This window comes from Thermobia domestica, chromosome 1 (assembly GCF_964235325.1).
Source record: "Thermobia domestica chromosome 1, izTheDome1.hap1.1, whole genome shotgun sequence".
Lineage (NCBI taxonomy): Eukaryota > Metazoa > Arthropoda > Insecta > Zygentoma > Lepismatidae > Thermobia > Thermobia domestica.
The window spans coordinates 334456586-334480247 of record NC_137454.1 but is presented as its reverse complement, the minus strand read 5'-3'; the positions used below and the strand labels follow the sequence as shown (position 1 = coordinate 334480247).

The 23662-nt window shown below is 33.5% G+C and overlaps 1 protein-coding gene across 8 annotated transcripts in view; it reads left to right on the top strand.

Moving 5' to 3' along the window:
• Dys (Dystrophin) overlaps positions 1 to 23662 on the top strand; it is a 1830839-nt gene that overhangs the window by 573937 nt on the left and 1233240 nt on the right. For all 8 annotated transcript variants that reach the window (XM_081729421.1, XM_081729456.1, XM_081729463.1 and 5 more), the window contains 3 exons: positions 6235 to 6391; positions 14609 to 14719; positions 19018 to 19194. In XM_081729421.1, coding sequence (XP_081585547.1) covers positions 6235 to 6391; positions 14609 to 14719; positions 19018 to 19194 — 445 coding nt within the window. The remainder of the gene's footprint in view (positions 1 to 6234; positions 6392 to 14608; positions 14720 to 19017; positions 19195 to 23662) is intronic.

The window sequence follows — 23662 nt, the reverse complement described above, 5'->3', positions numbered from 1 at the left end:
GATACAATTCCTTCTTGGCCAATGTTCCAACCAATTCTTAATAATATCTAAACTTGTTCTTTTCTCCCCCACAATTTCTAACACCCTCTCTTTCGTTTTCCGCTCGACCCAGCTAATTCTTTCCAGTCTTCTCCACATGCGCATTTCGACAGCTTCCGGTCGTTTTCCATCATTTTTGTGTAGTGTTCACGTTTCTGATCCATACGGCACAATACCCTGCACAAAGCATTTTATAAGTCTTTTTCTCAACTCTTTAATCAAGGACCCACAAAATAGTATTTTCTTTCTCCTAAAAGTTTCTTTCGCCACTCTTATCCTTGCTTCTATTTCATGTTCACATTCTATGAAATGAAGAATAACAATTATCTAAGTTAAATGGGAAAACAAAGAGGAAGTAGGAAGAAAATGGAGAAGAGAATAAAATTAGATTTTTGTAAAAATAAAAACTATGGTTACGACATATTTTGTGAAAATTTTGTGTTATGAACAGTTTGACATAAGGTATAATGGAAGAATAAAGAGGGAGAAGAACAAGAAAATGATAGTTTATGAACAATTTTGAAGGGTACCGCAGTGATACTATTATATTTTCAAATATATGTTCTCTTCCGAATTATAATTTCAAGTATGCCTTCAACTAATAATTTATTATTATTATTATTATTATTAAAATAAAATATTGAATGTTAAGGCCCACACAAATCTATTTCCGCCCGATAGAGTGATACGTCGTCATTTTATTGTTTCTTATGAAAAATGTTTTTTGCTTCCATCGTAAATCGAACACGGAGCTTCTTACCAAAGCTAGGGCTTCTCTTCGGTTATACTATTGCTACTATTATTACTACTACTACTACTACTACTATGCTACTACTACTACTACAACTACAACTACAACTATACTACTACTACCACCACAACAACTATACTGCTACAACTATACAACAACTACAACGACTACTACTACTACTACTACTACTACTGCTACTACAACTACAACTATACTACTACTACCACCACAACAACTATACTGCTACAACTATACAACAACTACGACTACTACTACTACTACTACTACTACTACTACTACTACTACTACTACTACTATACTACTACTACTACTACAACTACTACTGCTACTACAACTACAACTATACTACTACTACCACCACAACAACTATACTCCTACAACTATACAACAACAACTACAACGACTACTGCTACTACTACAACTATACTACTACTACTACTATTACTACTACTACTACTACTACTACAACTATACTACTACTACCACTACAACTATACTACTACAACTATACTACCACTACTACTACTACAACTATACTACTACTACTACTATTACTACTACTACTACTACTACTACAACTATACTACTACTACCACTACAACTATACTACTACAACTATACTACTACTACTACTACTACAACTATACTACTACTACTACTACCACTACAACTATACTACTACTACTACTACTACTACAACTATACTACTACTACTACTACAACTATACTACTACTACTACTACTACAACTATACTACTACTATCACTACAACAACTATACTGCTACAACTATATAACGACTACTACTACTACTACTACAACTATACTACTACTACTACTACTACTACTACTACTACTAAAACTATACTACTACTACCACTATAACTATACTACTACTACTACTACTACTACTACTACAACTATACTGCTACTACCACCACAACAACTATACTCCTACAACTATACAACAACAACTACAACGACTACTACTACTACGACTACTACTACTACAACTATACTACTACTACTACTATTATTACTACTACTACAACTATACTACTACTACTACAACTATACTACTACTACTACTACTACAACTATACTACTACTATCACCACAACAACTATACTACTACAACTATACAGCAACAACTACAACGACTACTACTACTATTACAACTATACAACTACTACTATTACTACTACTAGTACTACAACTATACTACTACTACCACTACAATTATACTACTACTACTACAACTATACTACTACTACCACTACAATTATACTACTACTACTACAACTATACTACTACTACTACAACTATACTACTACTACCACTACAATTATACTACTACTACTACAACTATACTACTACTACTACTGCTGCTGCTGCTATTATTATTATTATTATTACTACTACAACTATACTACTACTACTACTACAACTATACTACTTCTACCACTACAACTATACTACTACTACTACAACTATACTACTTCTACCACTACAACTATACTACTACTACTACAACTATACTACTACTACTACTACTGCTATTATTACTACTACTACTACAACTATACTACTACTACTATTACTATACTGCTACTACTGCTACAACTATACTACTACTACTATTATTACTATACTATTACTACTGCTACAATTATACTACTACTACTTCTACTACTATTACTACTAGTACTATTAATTATAATTATTTGATATATATATTTTAGGTGTATTATATGCATGGCATTATAATTATTCACATTCATTCAACTACTCAATTTAATTAGGCTACGTCCGCCACTAATATCACTTAAAATTAAACGTCGAGATTGATTTACATGTGTCATTTCTTTTGTTAGCTCATAAAAAATGAGAATGAAATTGGAAACATGTGTGCAGTCTTGAGAAGACAATATACACTCAAGCTTTTTTTAAAAACGTTTTCTGTTTTTTTTTCTCCCTCTGGTTTTAAGAATGATAATTAAGAGACAGATGGAAGGATTGCAGTTCAAAGACCTGATTTTTTTTTTCCTTTTTGTAATGAATGTTGTAAGACTTTTAGCAGCTGTTGGATAAAAGCAACAAATTTTGGTTGCACTGTTTGGGTGACGGACAGAAGGGCGAGAAGGGAAAGGAGCGTAATATGAAAAAAAAAAAGTTTCCTGCTTCAGTTGCATCCGTTCGTCTGTCGCTGAGAGTTGTTTTAATTATTGGTTAGTGAATTCTTTTTACGGGCACAGTTTAAGTTTATTCTAAATTAAGTGAAGAAAAATCTTATGAGAGTGTGTTTATTGTATATGTGTTAGTGGGTGTAATTTCCTGAAGATTTTTTTTTATGGAACCGGTAAAGCATTTTCCGGATCTCGTGTAAGTACTAATTTAATCAACTATATAAACAGAAGGTTTTCGGTTTATTATTTATTTATTTTTCTTCCTTTTTGTTCAAAAGACTTATAAGCGTGTGAATTATGTTTGGTGTAGGATTAACTGGAAACCTACGTACAACTAGAACGAACGTACTTTATTCTGTATAAATCAATCAGTACAGGTAATAAGTGAAACATCAAAATATTCAAGTCAAGTCCATTAGATTTAATTTCAACTTTCCGCTGCGCAAGACAATATTTTTATAAAAATATTAATAATGTGTAACCGCTTCGGCAACTATCTACTTCAGCTTCATCAAACACCATCAAGTGTTGAAAAAATGAAATGAAATTTTGTAAGTTTTACGTCCTACGCATATATACCTGCTAGGGCAAAAGAGACAGTGATGATGAGAATGAATGAAATGGTGGAATGAAGAAAGTGGGAGGAAACGAGATAATCCCGAACGAAACCACGCACACGGTGTTTGTCTACCACAATGTCCACTTGGAGCGAGCTGGAATCGAACCAAGGACCCCATGCACTAGAGGTGAACGTTCTACCCCTGAGCCACTGCGGCCTCAGTATCAAGTGTTGAGAAAGTCTGGTGAAGCCAAAGTAGGTAGTGGCAAAACTATTACACGTTATTATATTTTTAAATAAAAGTATTGTTTTGCTCAGCGAGTAGTTTAAATTAAAATTAAGTCGATAAGAAGCAAAACTAGTAGAAATGAGTAATATTAAAGTCTGTTGCATGTACTTAGGTAGAAAATCAGAACATTTCTGATAAGTGCTTTCTAATACTGTTAGATAGAAGTAATTTTAGAATATAATAATCTTATAAGTGATTGTGCAAATTGCAGTAATAATAATAATAATAATAATAATAATAATAATAATAATAATAATAATAATAATAATAATAATAATAATAATAAGGCATGATGACTCAGTGGTAGAGCGTTCATCTCTGATGCAAGGGGTCTGTGGCTCGATCCAGGCCATGTGAGTTCGTAGTGGACAACTTCGTGTTCGTAGGTTTTTTGGTAGTTCTTCCGTTTCCTTCCATATTCTTATTTCATTAGTTATCTATTAATAATCATTCATTTTCATTAGCTATCCGTTTCCTTTAGCGTATGGGTAATAATCATGCGACGTGAAACTACGTAGAAATTACACTTCATTTCGTTTTCAAATAACAATATTAGTTCTTGGAACGAGATAGTGGACTCTAAATGAAATGAGAAAGCCATATTATTATTATTATTATTATTATTATTATTATTATTATTATTATTATTATTATTAATAATAATAATAATAATAATAATAATAATAGGAGTTTAAGTACCTTTACATCACTCAGACTACGCCTATATAAGACGGGACCTACTGTTATAGTTGGATTCGAACTAATACTTGAGTTTGTATCATGGGCAGGTACCGCTCACTGGGAGTCGAACCCAGATTCACGCACGCAGAAAGCCTCTTGTTAGCTATTGGCCTACAAAGCTGCACTATTACTGCTAGTATTATAATGGATGCTTGAATATAATAATGTACGCATCATATTCCAAAAATTAAAATGAAATTTTTAGTTTTACGTGTTACGTTTGTCCTCTTTAAGCTAAACTAGATGTATGATTAAAGGAAGTGAATAATTAAATAATAGGTGGAATGAGGATGTTGGAGGAAACGGGCAATTACCCCGGAGAAACCCACGGACACGTTGTTGTCCACTGGAAACTCGCGTGGCTAGGGAATGAATCAGAGATTCCTCGCACCAGAGGTGAGCGCGCTACTTGCTCCAAGAGCGAGCCACCGCATCCTTCATATTTTGAGTGTACACTCATGTCCAAAATGATTGTCGCATATCTATAACTGTCTTCTTGTAAGAATAAAATTTGATAATGATTTTGTAGGGTACTTTTAATACTGATACTATGTGTATAATCGGGAAATGTATATTTGTGGTAAATTTCATAGGAAAAGATTGATTGATTGATTTTTGAGTTTAACGTCCCTTTCAGCAGCGAGGCTATATGAGACGTGGACCTACTGATTAACGTGGAATCCGAACCACATGAGCTCCCGCCGGGAATCGAATCATAGGAAAAGAATTATAAATACAAAAATTAGAATGAGTAAAACAAAATATTGCTAAATGGACAAGAAAGTTTTATTTTCATTTTATTATTCTTATTTACTGCTTTTTCGACATGAAATTTACCACATACATGTCTTTGCCGATTATACAAATACTAACATTACAAGAAATACCTAGCGAATTCGTTATCAAATTATATTCGTAGAACAACATATTTATAGACATGCGACAATAATTTTGAACATGAGTGTACATCAGTATTAAGAATTTCTAATATATTGAGATTGAAAATATACTATTTCGTTTTTATATACTACTCAACGTATAATTCTCTATCTAATAATTGTTCGAACAATGTATTTGAGTAGATACAGAATTATTCGAATAACCGGATAGTTGAAAGTGATAACTAATACTATACAGTACAGTCCCTATAACTCGGCACTCGATAACCGGGCAGTCCAAATAACTCGGCCACACCCTGGCAAGCCGGAAAACCCCGCCCGTTAGTTAATTTTCATTATAGATAGCTTTATGCCTTCATGAAGTATTTTTCTGAAGTCTGTCTTATCAGGTAAATCACTATACAGTGTGTATTCATTAAGTTTTATATTCATGTATAGTAAAAGCTCTATGCCTTCATAAAGTACGTACTTCCCCTTTGTTTAAGGTTAATTGGGCAATTTATTCTCTGTTGTATTCTCAAGCAACCAATACATACAAGTACAGAACTGTATTTTCTGAGGAAACACTCGTACTTATTCTAATTTAACTGCATTCCCGGTAACACGTCATTTTCACAAACTCGGCCACCCTTGGGTCCACATTACGCCAACTTTTCAGGATTCTACTGTATATCAAATACAATTGACGAAGGATCTTTTAAGTGCCTAAAATTTCTTCTTACTAAGAATATTTTTTTTCTTTCTTTTCAGGATTGCTGCTATGGAAGCGTCTTCAAAAGAGAAGGAGAATGTAAAGAATGTCCTGGACGCCACTCAAATGTGGTTGGATCAAGTAATAGCTCTTTTGGAATCAACTGCCAATCCTTCAGACGACACGTCGCTGTCAGTGAGACTGAATATGGTGAAGGTATGTGTTAGTTCTGTTGCGAAAGGAATACATTAACAGTTTAGCGTCCGTTCATTTTTTTCTTACTCTCTGACAAAGGTTTATTTCTTCGTTTTGTTTTATGATGACACATGGTCGCAGCAAAGAAACAAATGAGTTTTGTTTTACATTGTGAAACGATAGTAGACTTCCAAACTATTCGAATTTTGTACTAAAAACGTAAGCAGTAGATCTATATCTTCGTATTGCAATAAATAAAAGAATAATGTCAGAGTTAGAGAAGCAGGAAATCTGTAACTGCCCATTGCAATAAAGGAATAGTGTCAGAGTTAGAATCTGTTTTTCGGAAGTGAAACTCATACTAATAACTATTTCTCGCTATCTGATATGATTATTACTATAAGAAATCAATAGCGAAACCACAGGTTATACTAGTTATGAGTACTTCAGGTTTCAGTAGTAGAATAAGAACTACAATGAAATCTACTCTTGGGATCCAGAATCCATATCAAGAAACCGTTTGACACCTCCTTTTACCATTTCCGGCTTGTAAAGCCTTTCTGTTTCAAGTGTGCCCTCGGAAAATATGTGAAACTTACTTCGGCCCCCATCCTGCCGCTCTCTTACGGAGGAAACCCTCCCTTTGCTTTGGGAAAAGAAGTGAATGACCTCGGCTGTGTTGCCAATTTTTGTCATTCAGCCGTGTGGCCGTGTGATCTTGGCGAGTAAAGATCGTAAGCTACTTAGGATGGCTAACAAGCCAGTGCACAGCTAAGTCCGTAAAATAATTCAATCTGGCAATCCTGCCCGCATCCAACAATTTATTGGGATGCCACAGCAACCAGCCCGTCCTCTTTCGAGGGGTACGGGAAAACACACATCGACAGTAGCGTCAGCAGGAGCACACTTGAAATACTAAGGCTTTAGAAACCAATATTTTAAACCTCTACTTCCGGTTTGTGGGATAGAGATAAAGGCGGAACTGCAATATATTCTTGTACTATAAATCGATTTCAGAAACACGCTTGTCATTATATACTACCGTTTTTGCTCTATGGTGATCAATATCGAAAGCGGAAATGCTTGATTTCTACCATTTCCGGTTTGAATAGGGGCTTATGGGAGGATATGAAATCTATTCTTGGGGCGCTGGGTCGGTTCAAAAAATTCTTGGTACATCGTACCATGTTTGCTCTGATTTCTGTCGCCAGAGGACGGACATAGCATAGTATAAGACTTCCAGTACTTATGTATAGACCATACCTGGAAATCTAAAAACTATCAAATGTGAAAAATTGCTGCTAAAAGAGTTTACGGTAATGTTTCACAAAATTTTGCTAAAATGAAACGATGGCCATTTTGCAGTTGCTGCTCTTTTTACCTACAGACAAATTGCTGCTGCTACAAATGAAGAGAAAATAAAAAATAACGCCAGTCGCGTTGATAAATAGATTTTGAATATATAGATTACATTCATACATTCTAAAAGTTCTAATTTTGATTATAATAGTGTATGCAGAATTTATTAAACTTCTCAGGATACCTTTACGAAAAAGAAAAAAGAAAAAAAAATATTTCGTACGCGTATAACAATATCTTAGTTGTAGGGCATCTTACTAGTATAAATAATACGTGAGATCTCATGTGATTCTCAGATGCTAGTAGTGACTTTTATAACATATAGGTTGTAAATGAAACAACAAAAGAATTTCTGTATATTACGTGAGAGACTTATGGAACTTGGAACTTGAAGATTTTAAGGTGGGATTGTTTTGAAAAAGGAAGAGAAATATCATGCATTAAATTTAGCAAGCTAACGGAAATTGGAAATACACAGAACAGTTTTCCAGTGACATTCGTTAACGAGTGCTATCTCTGGAGCATTTGTGAGGACTAGCTACGCAACCAGCTATGAGCTCGGGGGCCAGGCCCTCCCCTAAACAAACTTGGCGTATCTTATACAGCAGCACTGCAGACAAATTTTGATGAAATTTCAGAATAGATCAATATATAAATGCATATTGAATTAAGTCAAAGCACTGTACAAAAGGAGAAATCACGAGTAAAAACCCTAAATTAATATCTTAGAGTAATAAATGTAGCTCAAAATATATCATATGCAAAAATAAAAATGTTCAAAATAATAATTATAGTGCAAGTTTTAAAAATTGTAACCGTTAATAATAGGGAATTTGTGAATTTGATTTTTTTATTTTAAGGCCTTGGCATAATAGAGTTATAATAGAGATAACTAAATTTCTTGTAATAGGGAGAATTCAAACTTTCAATTTTGTCCGTATCAGATGTTGCAGCACGTCATTTGCAGACTACTGTATTAGGTATTCTTGGCCCCTCCCGAAATAATATCCTGGTTGCGCCATTGGTGAAGACTTCTATCAAAGGAAAATAAAGTGAAGTAAACTGAAATATGGGTTTTGAACATAAGTGTCGTTAATTATGAATGTAGCTCAGTTGTTAAATGCTAACGGTGGCTCAGTGGGTAAAGTTCTCACCTCTGGTGTGAGGGTTCGATCTCAGGCCATACGAGTATGTGGTGAACAGCATTGTGTCTGATGGTCGTTGTTATCGTTAGTTTCCGCATTTTCTCTCACATTTTCATTCCAATAATTCTTTCGTAATTCCTCACGTTTATTAATCACCCATAAGGTATAACCATAGGAAAAAAATCGTTTCAGTTTCCAAATTTATGAAATTCTTTCTGTTTCTCTGTAAGTCTGTACTGTAGACATTCAAAATGAATAAATAAAAAATGAGAGGGAGATAGGTTGAGTTGATTTTAGTTTAGTGTCCCTTTCAACAGCGAGGCTATATGAGACGTGAACCTACTGATTAACGTGGAATCCGAACCACATGAGCTCCCGCCGGGAATCGAACCCAGGTCTCCCACGCCAAAGGCGCGTACGCTAACCGCTTAGCCACGAGGGAGCGAGAGGGAGATGGGGGAGGGGGAATCAGCATATTTCCGCTTAAGAACTATGTGCTATTATGGGTGACATAGCACGTGGAGCACGTTGTAGATTAACAGTGTAGCCAGAGTCAATGAGGAATAAAAGAAAACAGAAGTGAGGAGCGAGAAGATATATTTCAGTGGAAGGAGAATATCTATCTTCTTGTTTTTGCTATCACTTTTCTTCACCTGTTACTGTCTCGCACAGATATTAACCTAATTACGTGAGCGCCAATATTACTGGCAGCACTTTCACGTGGTGTCTCAGTCAAACACATGCTTTATTTTTCTTAGTTTCTGTTCCTCTTTCCCTTTTTCTTTCTTTTCTTCTTGATGTTGTCTTTGTATTACGATGGGAGATCGGTAGTAATCAGGATTTGCTAAAGCTGTAAGTGTTTTTCAATATAATTAAATTGTTTTTCGGTTAAATTGAGGAATAAAAGAAACATTCAATTACAGGTGTTAAAAAATTCGATACTAGCAAATGCAGTATAAGGAGCTAAGTGAAGGGAGCCAAAATGAAATGGTTGCAACACAAAATATTAGCAAATAAAGTAAATTAAGCTAAGATAAAATGCTATCAAATCAAGTAAAGGGAGCTATGATAAAATCCTAGCAAGATAAAATGCTTGCAAATAAAAGGAACTAAGATAAAATGCTAGCACATGAAGTAAAAGGAGCTAAGATAAAATACTAACAAATAAAATAAAGGGAGATAAGATAAAATGCTAGAAAATGAAGTAAATTGAGCTAAGACAAAATCTTAGCAAGATAAAATACTATCAAATCAAGTAAAGCTAAGGTAAAATCTTAGCAAGAAAAATGCTTGCAAACAAAGTAAAGGTAACTAAGATAAAATGCTAGCAGATAAAGTAAAAGGAGCTAAGATAAAATATTAACAAATAAAATAAAGGGAAATAAGATAAATTATAGCAAATGGAGTAAATTTAGCTAAGAGAAAATGCTATCAAATCAAGTAAAGGGAGCTATGGTAAAATCCTAGCAAGATAAATTGCTTGCAAATAAAGTAGAAGGAACTAAGATAAAATGATAGCACATAAAGTAAAAGGAGCTAAGATAAAATATTAATAGATAAAATAAAGGGAGCTAAGATAAAATCCTAGCAAGATAAAATGCTTGAAATTAAAGTAAAGGGAACTAAAATAAAGTGATAGCAGATAAAGTAAAAGGATCTAATATAAAATATTAATAGATAAAATAAGGGGAGCTAAGATAAAATCCTAGCAAGATAAAATGCTTGGAATTAAAATAAAGGGAATTAAAATAAAGTGATAGCAGATACAGTAAAAGGAACTAAGATAAATTACTAACAGATAAAATAATGAAAGCTAAGATAAAATGCTGCAAATGAAGTAAATTGAGCTAGGATAAAATGCTATTAAATCTAGTAAAGGGAGCTAAGATAAAATCCTAGAAAAATAAAATGCTTGGAAATGAAGTAAATGGAACTAAGATAAAATACTAGCAAATGAAGTAAAAGGAGCTAAGATAAAATACTAACAGATAAAGTAAAGGGAGTTAAGATAAAATGCTAGCAAGTAAACTGAAGAGAGCCAAGGCAAAGGCTAGCAAATAAAGTAAAAGGAGCTAGATAGACAAAAGTAAAGTGACTGTTTAGAAATCAGTTAATATATTTGTGTTATTATTTTCATTTCTTTTTGGATCAAAGTCTGCGAAATTGTGAAATAAGACTTCAGATGTCTTCAGCCGTTTACAATTTCTTTTCTTTTTTTTTTTTTTCAGTAGAATTCACATTTTTGTAAATTACAATGGTCCTGGAGAATCCCACTATAAAAACAATCTCCCTCTGTACCCTTCTGGGTCTTGAGACATATATATAAAACTACTCACTATATTCCTCTGAGTCTTGGGATATATGAAATACTAACTGTAACACTCTGGATCTTGGAATATAAAATTTACTTACTGTAGAAGTCTGGGTCTTCGTATATAAAAAATACCCTCTATATACCTCTAAGTTGTTGAATAGAAAAGAATAACCCATTGCATCCCGCTAGGTCTTGGATTATAAAAATACTCGTGGTGTCCCTCTCAGTTGTGGAGTTCTGATTATGAAAATTAAATTTGTCTATCTTTAACTGCTATAATGTGTATAAGGTTACAGACAGGCGGACACGATGAACGTAGAAACGTTTCTTCATTTTGTTATAACGTCAATGATCGAAATGGAAACAGGACTGATTTACTGCGGTAGGGTAGGTACAAAAAATAAATTAAAAATTATCAGCGTAAGTAACGTTGAGTCGTAAAATTGATTAATTTGTTAGCGACTACAAAGATCGCAGAAATAAAGTTAAATATATATGCATATGCAAGTAGTATGGGAAGTGATTTCCAAATTCACAACGGAAAACAGATCGAGAAACACCTAAAAAAAAAAAAAAAAAAAAAAAAAGTTGTAAATTCAAAATAAATAGCTTATTAACATCAGATAAACTTTCAAATAGTTTGCAGTTGAAATGCAAAATTAAGCTGATGCAAAATGCATGAAATAACAAAGTTTATAATTCCTTAATATTAAGTTTATGTAGGAGACCACTCGTCGCCATTTCTTAAGCACTCATTGATATTCTGGCGTTCAAAAATAAACTGTTCATGAATAAGTCTTGAGTTTATTTTCCGCTGTGGATGCGCTCATCCGTCTTGTATGGCTTTCTACATGCTGAACTGTTGAGGATATATTTAATTGAACAAGGAATGTAGCATTATCACAGATTATGGAGTATAATCGTAGAAACCCAGATATTAGCGCAGAATGATGTGTAATGATTCGAAATTGGTTTTACGAAAATAACTGTTCATGAATATGCCTTGATTCGTATTCTTCCTTGAGATCGTACAAGAGCATTTCATGAATTTTCCCTCTTTTCGAACTATTGACGGTACATTTGACTAAACTATGAGTTTGGATACTCACTTCGTGTACTATTTTTAATATTTTTAACATCTACACTACGATTATGGTAAAACTATATGTCTTGTCTAAAATTAAATATTAACACGAAAACGGCGCATAACGGTTCGAAATTAGTTTTGGATCTTGTCAATTGTGACAAGGTATATAATGCACAAAGTTCATGTAATTCAGTTCAAAGTTGTGCTAACGATTTTTGGAAGTAATGATATCTTGCTGCACAGCATTGAATTAAGTGATAGATGCGACGATAATTATTACGCACCTACATTCCATGTTAAGTATATAGGACAGTTTTTGGCCATTACTCCTCAACAATGCGGTCGATCACGTCGGTACTTGATACAGACCAAGTGCATAATTGGTTTAGTAACACTATGTTGTGACACCCGAGTTGGGGTTGTGGAGCGTTGTTTGCTCTCCTTACTATGATTTTTCCTTTTTCCAAAAGAGCTGACTGATAAATGCTTATAACACGTAATTATTATTATTCTTTATTTAAGTGAAAATTACCTACTTCATTGGATTTTAAAATTCGAAATTTACATTTTAGAACGATGACTAGCCTTTGGGTAACTGGAGTCTCCGCCCCCAGACCCCCTAGTCTGCTCGGCCTACGGCCTCGCATTTCTTATTTATCGGTCTTTGCATCAACAGTGAATTTCGTGAACTTGCTCTTCATATTTCCTGAATCTGTTCATCCGGGGGCTTCGCCCCTCCACGCTGTCTTTGCTCGGCCTACGGCCTCGCACCTCTTGAACCCATAATTCTATCGTTTCTTTTGTTATTTCAACTATCTAAAAGATAAGATTTTGTATCCCCAAAAAACGCCCATTTAAATAGCATGGGAACTTCATCGACCTTTAGACCGCTAAAAAATTAAAAATATTCACGTTTGGCAATTTTTTCTGATGGCTAGTCCTGGAAGGCTACACCCTTGCCAAATTTCATGATTCTAATCCTGCCGGAAGTGCCTAAACATTTTGGGGCTTAGAAGACGTCTCATATAAATAACATGGAAAAGATTTTTCAGTTTCCCATAAAACCACTCTACGGTTGGAAATTTTTATTTCTGATGATTGACTTGGGTAACTCTAAGGAAAACGTACAAGCATACCGAGTTTCAAGTTCTTATTCCAATTCTAAGTACCTAAAACATGAGATTATTAGAAAAAAAAAGCCATTTAAATAACATGGGGAAATTATTGATCCCCTCTTTAGACCCCCTAAAAAAAAAAAAATTCACTTTTGGCAATTTTCCTGTGGGTTTGTCCCGAAAAGCTACAATTATACCAAATTTAATCATTGTAGCTCTACAGGAAGTACTCAATAATTTGAGGGTGTAAAAGGTGTTCCATATAAATAACATGGGAAATATTTTTTCAAACTCAATATTGCAACACTGATATAGACTGAGTGAGAAACGAGTAAAAGAATGCCACAAATAAAAACCAGTGAAAACAGTATGAGAAAAAGAGAGAAGAAAGAGGATGAGAGAAGTGTGATGAGTTGGGAGAGATGTGGGATCTGATCCGTGTTGCCAAGTCTAAAAATACATCGGTGAATAGGTATACGAAAGCGGCCTTTTGTTTTGAATAGCGTCGGGCGCGCGAGATAGTGATGTTGCATATGTTTGTGTTGTAGCGTATGTGAGCGTAAATGTGTGTGTGTGTGTGTGTATTTGTGTTGAGTGTATACGTTTCCGTCACTGTCACTAGCCATGTGTTTATTGTATTTTAGCGAAAGAAGCTCTAGTGGGAATTCTGTGATTGTTGGATAGTTAGTGGTGAAAGAATTTCAGTGAAGGAAATTTAAGAAAGAAATCCGCCGTGTTATTCTAGTGAAGAAGAAGGAATAGAAAAGAAAAAAAAATGATAGAATTTTTCAACATTTTGGACAAATGCCATCATGTGACGTTCAGGTAGTTGTGAGTATGAGTTATGCGACATAAGTAATGCAAGGTTTATGACGTTCTCATAATGAGCAATGAAGAAGTGATGCGAAGATTTTTAAATGATCAAAAAATCAAATGCCTCATTTAAAATGCCATATTATGAATGCTATTTGTAACAGCCTTAGTTTCTTGGTGGTATCTTCTTAGTATTTTTGGCACATTTTCCCAATGTTTGGATCCAATGCTGCTTTGCAGGAGAGATGTGATTTCTTGGTTTTTATAGTCACTACTTGGTGGTTCTTTGGTGTCATTTTATGTTTCTGTTCTAGTTGAATGTGAAGCTCTTTGCTTTCTGTTAATTTTATTGTTTTTAACAAAATTCTCAGTAATGTGAGTGTATTATTTTGTTCAATCTTCTAGGCCAGGGAAGAGGAGTTAGCAGGCAAGAAGCAAGAGCTTGAGAAAATTAAGAAATCAAAACAACAGGTTGATTCGGAACAACTTAAGAAACTTGGCTCCATTATGGATAAAGTAAGTAGAGTATGCGACATAGTTTTTCTTATTTGTTTGCACCTTAGCATGTTCTTTTCTTAGTTTAAGGATTTTTGTTCAGTGTTTTCGTTGAGAAATTAAATATAAGATTTAAGTGTGGAAATTGACAATTTCACTAAATTATTGATATTCTTTTGTTTAAACCGGGAGCGCTCTACACACTGTATAGCTTCTACGTCTTTTTTCAAAATTTTTCAAACGGAGTATACCCTTTATTTATACAAAACACTTGTAACACTTATCCTTAAATTTAATATCCTCACAGAGAAATTCTTTTATTTAACAACATCTTTACATATTATATCCCATAAAAGCTCTTTTATTAACAATTATTTTTTAAAAAATATTTTTATTTAACCATTATTCTTAGAAAGTTCTTTTTCACTTAACAATTAAAGACTTGCTGTAGAAAACAATGTAAGTACCAAAAACAATAGTTACTGTAAGAGTAGAGACAAATGATAGTAAATTGTGCCCAAGCGTCACAAAATAGCAAATACTGTTGCTTAGAAATAGAACCTAGCATATAACGAAGTGAAGGTATGTATGAAAATCAAACTAAGGTATAAACGTATTTTTTTTAAAAAAAAAAAAAAAAAGTTAAACAATTTTATGGTGGCACTAACATTGTTTTCTACAGCGAGTCTTCAATTATCTCTAAAAATGGTCTTTTGTTTAACAATTATCCTTTATAGAAACGCTATTTTATTTAATAAGTATCCTTTTAAAAAGTTATATCCTTGAAAGAAACTATTTTACTTAACAATCAACAATCATCTTAGACAGGCTCTTCTCCTTAACAGTTATTTTTTAAAGAGGCTGTTTTATTTAACAATTGTCCTAACATCTTTATATCTCAGAGATAAGTCTTTTTTATTTCACAATCATTATTACTTTTAAAAGGCTCTTTACTTTAAACAGTTATCCTTAAAAATATCTTTTATTTTACAATTACCAATCATCCTTAGACAAGCTCTTAACAATTATGTTTCAAAGACACTTTTTATTTGATCATTATCCTAACATGTTTCTATCTTAGATATAAGCTTTTTTCATTTCAAAATCATTATTACCTTTAAAAAGATCTTTAATTTAATAGTTAACCGTCTTCTAACAATCAACAGCCATCTTAGATAAGCTTTTTTTTCTTAACAGTTATTTTTCAAAGAGGCTCTTTTATTTAACAATGATTCTAACATCTTTCTATCTCAGAGATAAGCTTTGTTTATTTCACAATGATTATTACCTTTAAAAAGCTCTTTAATTTAACAGTTATCCTTAAAAATCTCTTTTATTTAACAATCAACAATCAACCCGAGACAAGCTCTTTTCCTTAACAATCATTTTTCAAAGACACTCTTTTATTTAACGGTTATCTGACATCTTTCTGTCTTAACGATAAGCTTTTTTATTTCACAATCATTATTACCTTTAAAAAGATCTTTAGTTTAACAGTTACCCTTCTTTTACTTAACAATCAACAGCCATCATAGACAGGCTTGTTTCCTTAACAGTTATTTTTCAAAGGGGCTCTTTTATTTAACAATGATCGTAACGTCTTTCTATCTCAGAGATAAGCATTTTTATTTCACAATCATTATTACCTTTAAAAAGCTCTTTAATTTAACAGTTACTTCTCTTTTAACAATCAGCAGCCATCTTTGACTGGCTGTTTTCCTTAAGAGTTATTTTTCAAAGAGACTCTTTTGAAAGAGACGCTTTATTGTTTCACAATCATTATTATGTTTTACTACTTGTTACGCTCAAGGCTTCGACGCCTATAGGTTAAAATGAAGCTTAATTAAGAACTCCATATTTCTTTACTTGTCGTAGTAATAAATTGCGGGCACGTTCATGTTCAGTATCATTATTAACCATTTTCAGAAAATTAAATTGAAACAATACAGTTTAAATTGTAACAATATAACGCTGTAGAAATCCACAAATCTAAATATAATTACAATCATTGTCCTATTTTGAAATAATTGTATTGAAATAATCCAGTTTTTAAGTTCCAGTTAAGTCTTCACACGAATTTTAAAAATGCAAATTGCCTGCACACTAGCGGCATTTATTGGTGTCAGGCAGACAGGTAGTGACACCTATTAGCTTGGTTGTGTAGTGTTATAAATTAGCATTACTAACAAACTGTCATGTTTTTTGTATTATAAATAGAATATCTGAAGAATCATTTATTTAACATTATCGTGACACTTTATATTCCAGAAACTCTTTTATTTAATAATTATTCCTACATTTTATGTCTAAAAATGCTCGATTTTATTTAACAACTAGCCTTACATTTTGTAACTAAAAATGCGTTTTTACTTAACAATTATTCTTACATTTTATATCTAAAAATGCTCTTGTATCTGACAATTATCCTTATATTTTATATTTAAAAAATAACTTTCATTTAACAATTATTGTTACCTTTTAATTCTAAAACTGCTCTTTTATTTACTAATTATGTATATTTTATATGTAAAAACCGTCTTTTAAAAAGGTTTATCCTTATAGTTTGTCTAATAAGAAAGCTCTTATATCTAACAATTATTCTGACATTTTACCTAAAATACTATTTTTTTAAACAATTGTCCTTACATTTTATATCTAAAAATGCTCTTTTATTTATCAGTTATTCTTACGTTTTATATCAAAAACTACTCTATTTTCTTAGGATTACCCATACATTTTATATCTATATATAAAAAAAAAAAAAAAACCTCTTATTTAAGAATCACGCTACAGTAAACTATCGATTATCCGCGGATGGATTATCCATTTTGCGGATTATCTGGGGGAGAGTTAATCTATGATACAGTCTCGGTGATCAGAAAGATACATTAAGCTCTAAATCAACAGACCAACGATGTTATAATTCAAAAGTTTCTTGTTGTTTATAGAATGTTGTTTTTTCCAATTGTTTATTTTTCTCAGTTTTCTTATTTATGTAAGGAAAAATTTTTCAAAATACTTTTGAAAATATTTATCTCTAAAATGGTGGTAATTTAGCCGTGCTTTTATGCCATTTAAGGACTAATGCAACATTCATTTCCTGCTTTGACCAGATATTTGATGCTGGTGCTCGAAATACAAAATAAAATAATAGAATATATAGAATAGCCTGGACAAGTGGTTAAGATTAACCATCACAGTCTGTCACGTAATTTAATAGACTTAAAAAACAATGAAAGCTTAAGTTTTACGTCTCACAATTATGCCCGCTAGACTAAAGAAGACGGTGACGGTGACGATGATAAATGAGTGAAATGGTGGAATGAAGAAAGTGGGAGGATACGGGAGAACCCCGAGAAAACCTACGCACACGGTGTTTGCTCACCACAAAGCTCACTTGGCGCGAGTTGGAATTGAACCAAGGACCCCATGCACCAGGGGTGAACGCTCTACCACTGAGCCACCGTGAATCCCTTTCAATAGACTTCTGGACATAAGTGTGCTACTAAAAGGTTATACGAATGCAGAAAACCTAATAACAGCATGCTTTTGAATATTGCAACATGAACGATTTTAACATTTTGTCTTTTAGTCGACCTAATAAAACTGAATAATACTCGCGTTTCATCGCTTTTCATAATGTTTAAAACGTATAGCCACATTAAGAACGCTTCAATGTTTACCTTTTTTTCTGAAATCTCGTGACTTGCATCTACGATAGTATGTTCTATTGCATAGACTAACATGAAAGACCTTCAAAGAACGAAGAATATACTACGAAGAATATACTATATACTATATAGTCTTAAATATACTATAAACAAAACTAAAATTTCCAGGTGAAATATTCTTGGTTCCAAATATGAGACGATACTCACAGAACACAGCTAGATGCATAAGAACACAGGATGAATAGCGGAAGCTATGTGTAAAATTAGATAATGCCTAATTACTTGTTAACAGTTGGAGGCAGCTGAAATGTTCGTGTCTGGGTGTGGAGAAAAATGAAGAGAATTAGCTGAGTCGAAGGTGGTGGGTGAAAAGGTGACAGAACTTGCTTGGTTACCTTTATACATACAAGTAGTTAGCTATTTAGTATTCTTGAAATAGCCAAAATGAATCATTTAATAATTAAAAATACTATTATTTATTCAACATGGTTTTTGTGTGTGTTAACACGTGGTATACTTCATAAGCACCATATCATCTTCACTGCGTATAACCTAATAATTACATATGTAAATAAACAATAATGTTTAATTACTTGAAATGAGTAATAATTTCCCATTTGTAACTGATGTCTTCTTTTTATTTTATAGGCGTCTTCAGGATTGTCCGATCACAGAGAGTATATTGAGTGCAAGTTGTCTTCCTTAATGAAATACTCTGCGCATTTGGATGCCGTAATTGAATGGGTGATGGAGACAAAAACTCGTATAGCCATCAGCAAAGAATTACCAACTGAAGATAGGAAGAAAGTTCTTGAGAATATTATGGTAAGATTTTTTTTTTTCATTATGTTTGAGAAATTAAATAATTGGAAGTAAAGTAAAGTGTTAGCGAAATATTATATAATAATATTACGACCCGAGACAGGATTCACGATATTTTTGTGAAGTTCCATGTAACTATGTAGTTAGCATACGCACCTTTGTCGCGGAAAGCCCAAGTGCAATTTCTGATGGGAGCTCACGTGGTACTGATTCCACGTTAAGCTGTAGCTTCATATGTGACTGTCGTATTCTAATGAATACGAGGGTGCACTTGTCTCAGCAGTAGGCATAAGTAATTGCGCCAATAGGTATTGTTAGACACAATCGCAATAATCGTTTAGGGCAAAATAAAGAAATATTTGGATAAGAAAAAGTTTATATGAACAAAAACTATTAAAATTAGATTGTAAAAGAAAACTTTGAGCTGAGGACTTCAGTTACAGGTTACAAATAAATAAATTAAAAAGTTACATAATAATTATGTCCAAAATTGCTTATAGTAGACAGTCTTTCTGGTTTCTGCCTGCTTTGGACTCGCCTCGTGTTCACATGGTCCTCTATCCAAGTGCCGGTTGCTGGGGATCTGCTGCTTTGTAGAGCTGGAATCACGAGAATGAGAGAGAGTTGTTGCTGGAATGCGAGAAGAACGCACTGGTCATCGGTGCTGCCGCCTGGTGGCTGCTTCTGTAACTGACCCAATTGACGATCACCACACGAAGAACAGATTTTAGTCTGTTGTCCACACATGTCTCATATAGCCTCGGCACCAAATCAACCAATCGATAATTTTCTGTTTCTTCTCTTCTTTCTCCTCTACACTTCGACTACCAGCCGTTTGTGGATTGAAAGCCAAGGGTTTTTAGTTGTTTTCAGATGGTATGTATTGCAAACAAGTATATAAGGGTGCTTTTGATGAAGTTGTTGGTTGCTTCTCTGAATATAGAAATGAAGAAAAAAGAAGAGCTGAGCCCCAATATCACTTCAAACATTTGGTTCAAATACACTACATCAGAGGTGGCCAAACATTTTAGATGATGTGATCTACCTCAGTCTGTTAAAATGTTTGGCAATCTATGTATGTGAAATTGCTACCGGCACTACCTTTAATTGACACTCCAATTAGAGTTTTCTTGATTCACTTTTAGTAGAGAAGTCGGAATTGCATATTTGTCCTTATAGAAAGTGGAGTAATGCTTTTCCAAATTGCCTTTCTTTGTCACAGCAATACAAGCGTAGCCCAAACAAATCCTTGTACTTATCCTTTGACATAACAAACAAGAAACTGTGTCTGCATTCTTTATGGATATGGTACGTTTTTGGCCTTTTATTCGAAATCATTTTACTTCAGGTGAAAATATCTTTTATAAAATTTTGCGATCCAGAACCTTAGAACGCGAGCTAGCACGAAACTTCTCACGTTAAAAGTATAAACATTTTCATTTATCCAGCAGCAAGCGGACAAACGAAAATAAGAAGATGATAACTTTGTCTTATTGGTCACACAGGAAGATTTAACCAATCACATGGTGACCTATGACCCCCAATTCAGCGAAAATTTACGTCATAAGTTATATGATTAGGTTTGTGACATTGGGTGCAGAAATTTTTGCTGATCACTACGGTAACGAGTAAAGGGAAATAATTTAAATAATCTGTAGATAAGACACGCCTGTCTCAGGGACGTCATTTCAGACTTCGCTTGAGGGGGAAAAGAACGCCACCGATATAAGACTTTCACCCTTTGTAGTAGGATATTAATAGACAACCTATTAAAGTATATATATTCCTCCAACTCTTGGAGGGGGGAGGGCAATTACCCCCTTCTGCCCCTCCTAAATGACGCCCCTGGCCTGTCTACCCCAAAATTTGACCAAAATTTACGTCACAAGATATATATATAGATCAAGGCAATGCTAAAATGTTGAGCATATCTGTACAGATGAAATGCCATGAATAAGAGAAAGAAATAAGGCATATTCTGAAATAAGATAAGCGTCAAACTTACCTAGAATTACTCATCCGAATACTGTTAAGTAACAGTGTGAAAGAAAATAAAGAAAAAAATGTTTTCGTGAACACATTTGGAAGTGATTTATTCTGATAATTGATATTAGCGTACAAGAATACAAGAATAAATGAAGAATATATTCTAATAAAAAAATGAATATATATTTATATATATAAAAATGAATGAGCATGTTTAAAACGGACATTTTTATAGTGTATGCCAGAAATGCTTAATATAACATAATATTTTTAAACATGTAAGTAGTTCATACACTCATCCATAATCAATCACAGCAAAGGGAAACGTTGATTATTGTTCATGCATGGAAAATTACTACATTATAATAGACGCAGAAACTTACGATAATAGACAATACTAGCAAATAGGCCGTATTTCGCAGAGGGATAATACGTTTCATTTTGGACATAAAGGCTAATGGGAGCTGAATTTTGATTTAAACGGCATCGAAAGTGTCACTCTTTATCTTAGCGATACCGAAAATTATGGATTCGACACTAATATCGGTCATTTTTATATATCTTCCCTTTCCCAAGTTGCGGAGCTGAATTTTGATTTAAACGGCATCGAAAGTGTCACTCTTTTTCTCAGCGACACCGAAAACTATGGATTCGACACTGAAGTGAAATTATAAAAATCATTCCAGGCCCGAACCTCATCAATGTTGGAAATTTGATCGAGATCTGTCGGGTGGTTCAAGAGTTAAAAAGTCACAAACATAGTCATTTTCAATAGTATATATTAGATAGATTACTCATATATGAATAAACATTCCAATATACTGAAAGGAAAATTAATACACAGAATTTTTTACCATAAGATACATATACCAGTTATTGTGTACGGCAAGCGTATTTTGAATGACATAACTTGTTAGTACTTAATCTCAAAAACATCGCTATTCTTAACAAAGATGAGACTCTTGTTCGTGGATCGAACACAAGGAATGGAAAATCATTGTAAACTTGTTCCTTTTCACACCATACGGTTTCTTCAATACGACTTTTATCGAACGGAAACTGATAGGCCGTACAGTACTGTAAATTAACATATTTAATTTATTTATCTATGAACAAGAACCCACTTGCAGTTTTGCCTGGTCTCAGAAATTAAATTTGAGTATGGAAGAGAGCATGAATGGAATTAGAAACTGTATGGAAAACTATATTGTGTATTGTGTAAAAGAGATCTTAGAACGGAACCAATGGACCTCATCAAAAGATATGTACATATAATTATAATAAACCACACAAGCACTAATATTTAGCATGAATGAAAATGGATGAAACCAAGAAACTAGAACTAAAAGAAAGAATAATACATTTCGTTGGTTTCAGCCTGGAACACAAGTCACTCTAATCTATGTTTGATTCGTCCGAAGGAGAGTTTCAGTGGATACGTTCCTCTTGGTTATCTTCGTCTAGTCCACTGATTGCATCTAAAGATTCGGAACAGCTTCTTCCACTGAATCATATATGTTGGTATGTAGTCTCAATATGCATCCATCCATTGCTCTCAGACAGAAAGGGATGCATTGCATCCAAATTAATCGCATTTTTCCACATACGGAATAATGTAATTATACTGGAGATTTTTAAAATTCCAGTACCGATCTACATGGAGGAAATAAACGTGCGTCATGTTCTCAAATGTTTCATTTGTTTCCAGGCGTGTAAATACGACAGAAAATATCCAACGTTCTTTGTGAGCGTCACCACATTTGGTTTGTCCATATATTCTACATACGAAGTTTTGCAAAGTATGTTTGATCCGTGCAAACAGGTGAAGAATTCCCTAAAGATGAAAATGCTTGCTAAATGTTAGTATCTTCTAGTAGTATCCAGGTAGTAAATTACGAATGGAAGATACAAGAAATTTAGCAATAGAGGATAAATTCACACCACGCTTATTTGCCTAGGTTCCACATTCATCCACGCTTTTGCTTTATTACTAACAGTATGCAAATTTCCAAGAAAGATAACCTTAATGTCGGAATCCGATGAACGCACAACTATGTTTCCATAGATTGCTTACAGGAATTATATAGGTAAAGGAAAATCTATGTGTCTGCTTCTTCATGTAAGAAAAATAAGTGTTCCTCAAGTTTGACTGTCTCCTTACTGCAAACAATGCATACTTCTAATTCAATATATCTGTAATCCAAAAGTTTCTGATGGTTTTTATTTTTCCAGTCTTTTGCCCAAAATCGAATGAGCTCTGTTTTAAATTTATCATTCTTTAGAGCTCTAGAAAAATACGAGTACGTATCTGTTCACTTCCTCATATTGCACAACAGTTTGTAGTATCATCTTCTGTTTGTTCCTTTCGTAAACTCTTTCACGGTCTTTGATTGAAGAACGACGATAAGTGTAAAAAATTGTCAGTTCTCCTCTGGTGAAAGGCACAAAGACGAATACGTATAGCAGTCGAAAGTTTACCATATGT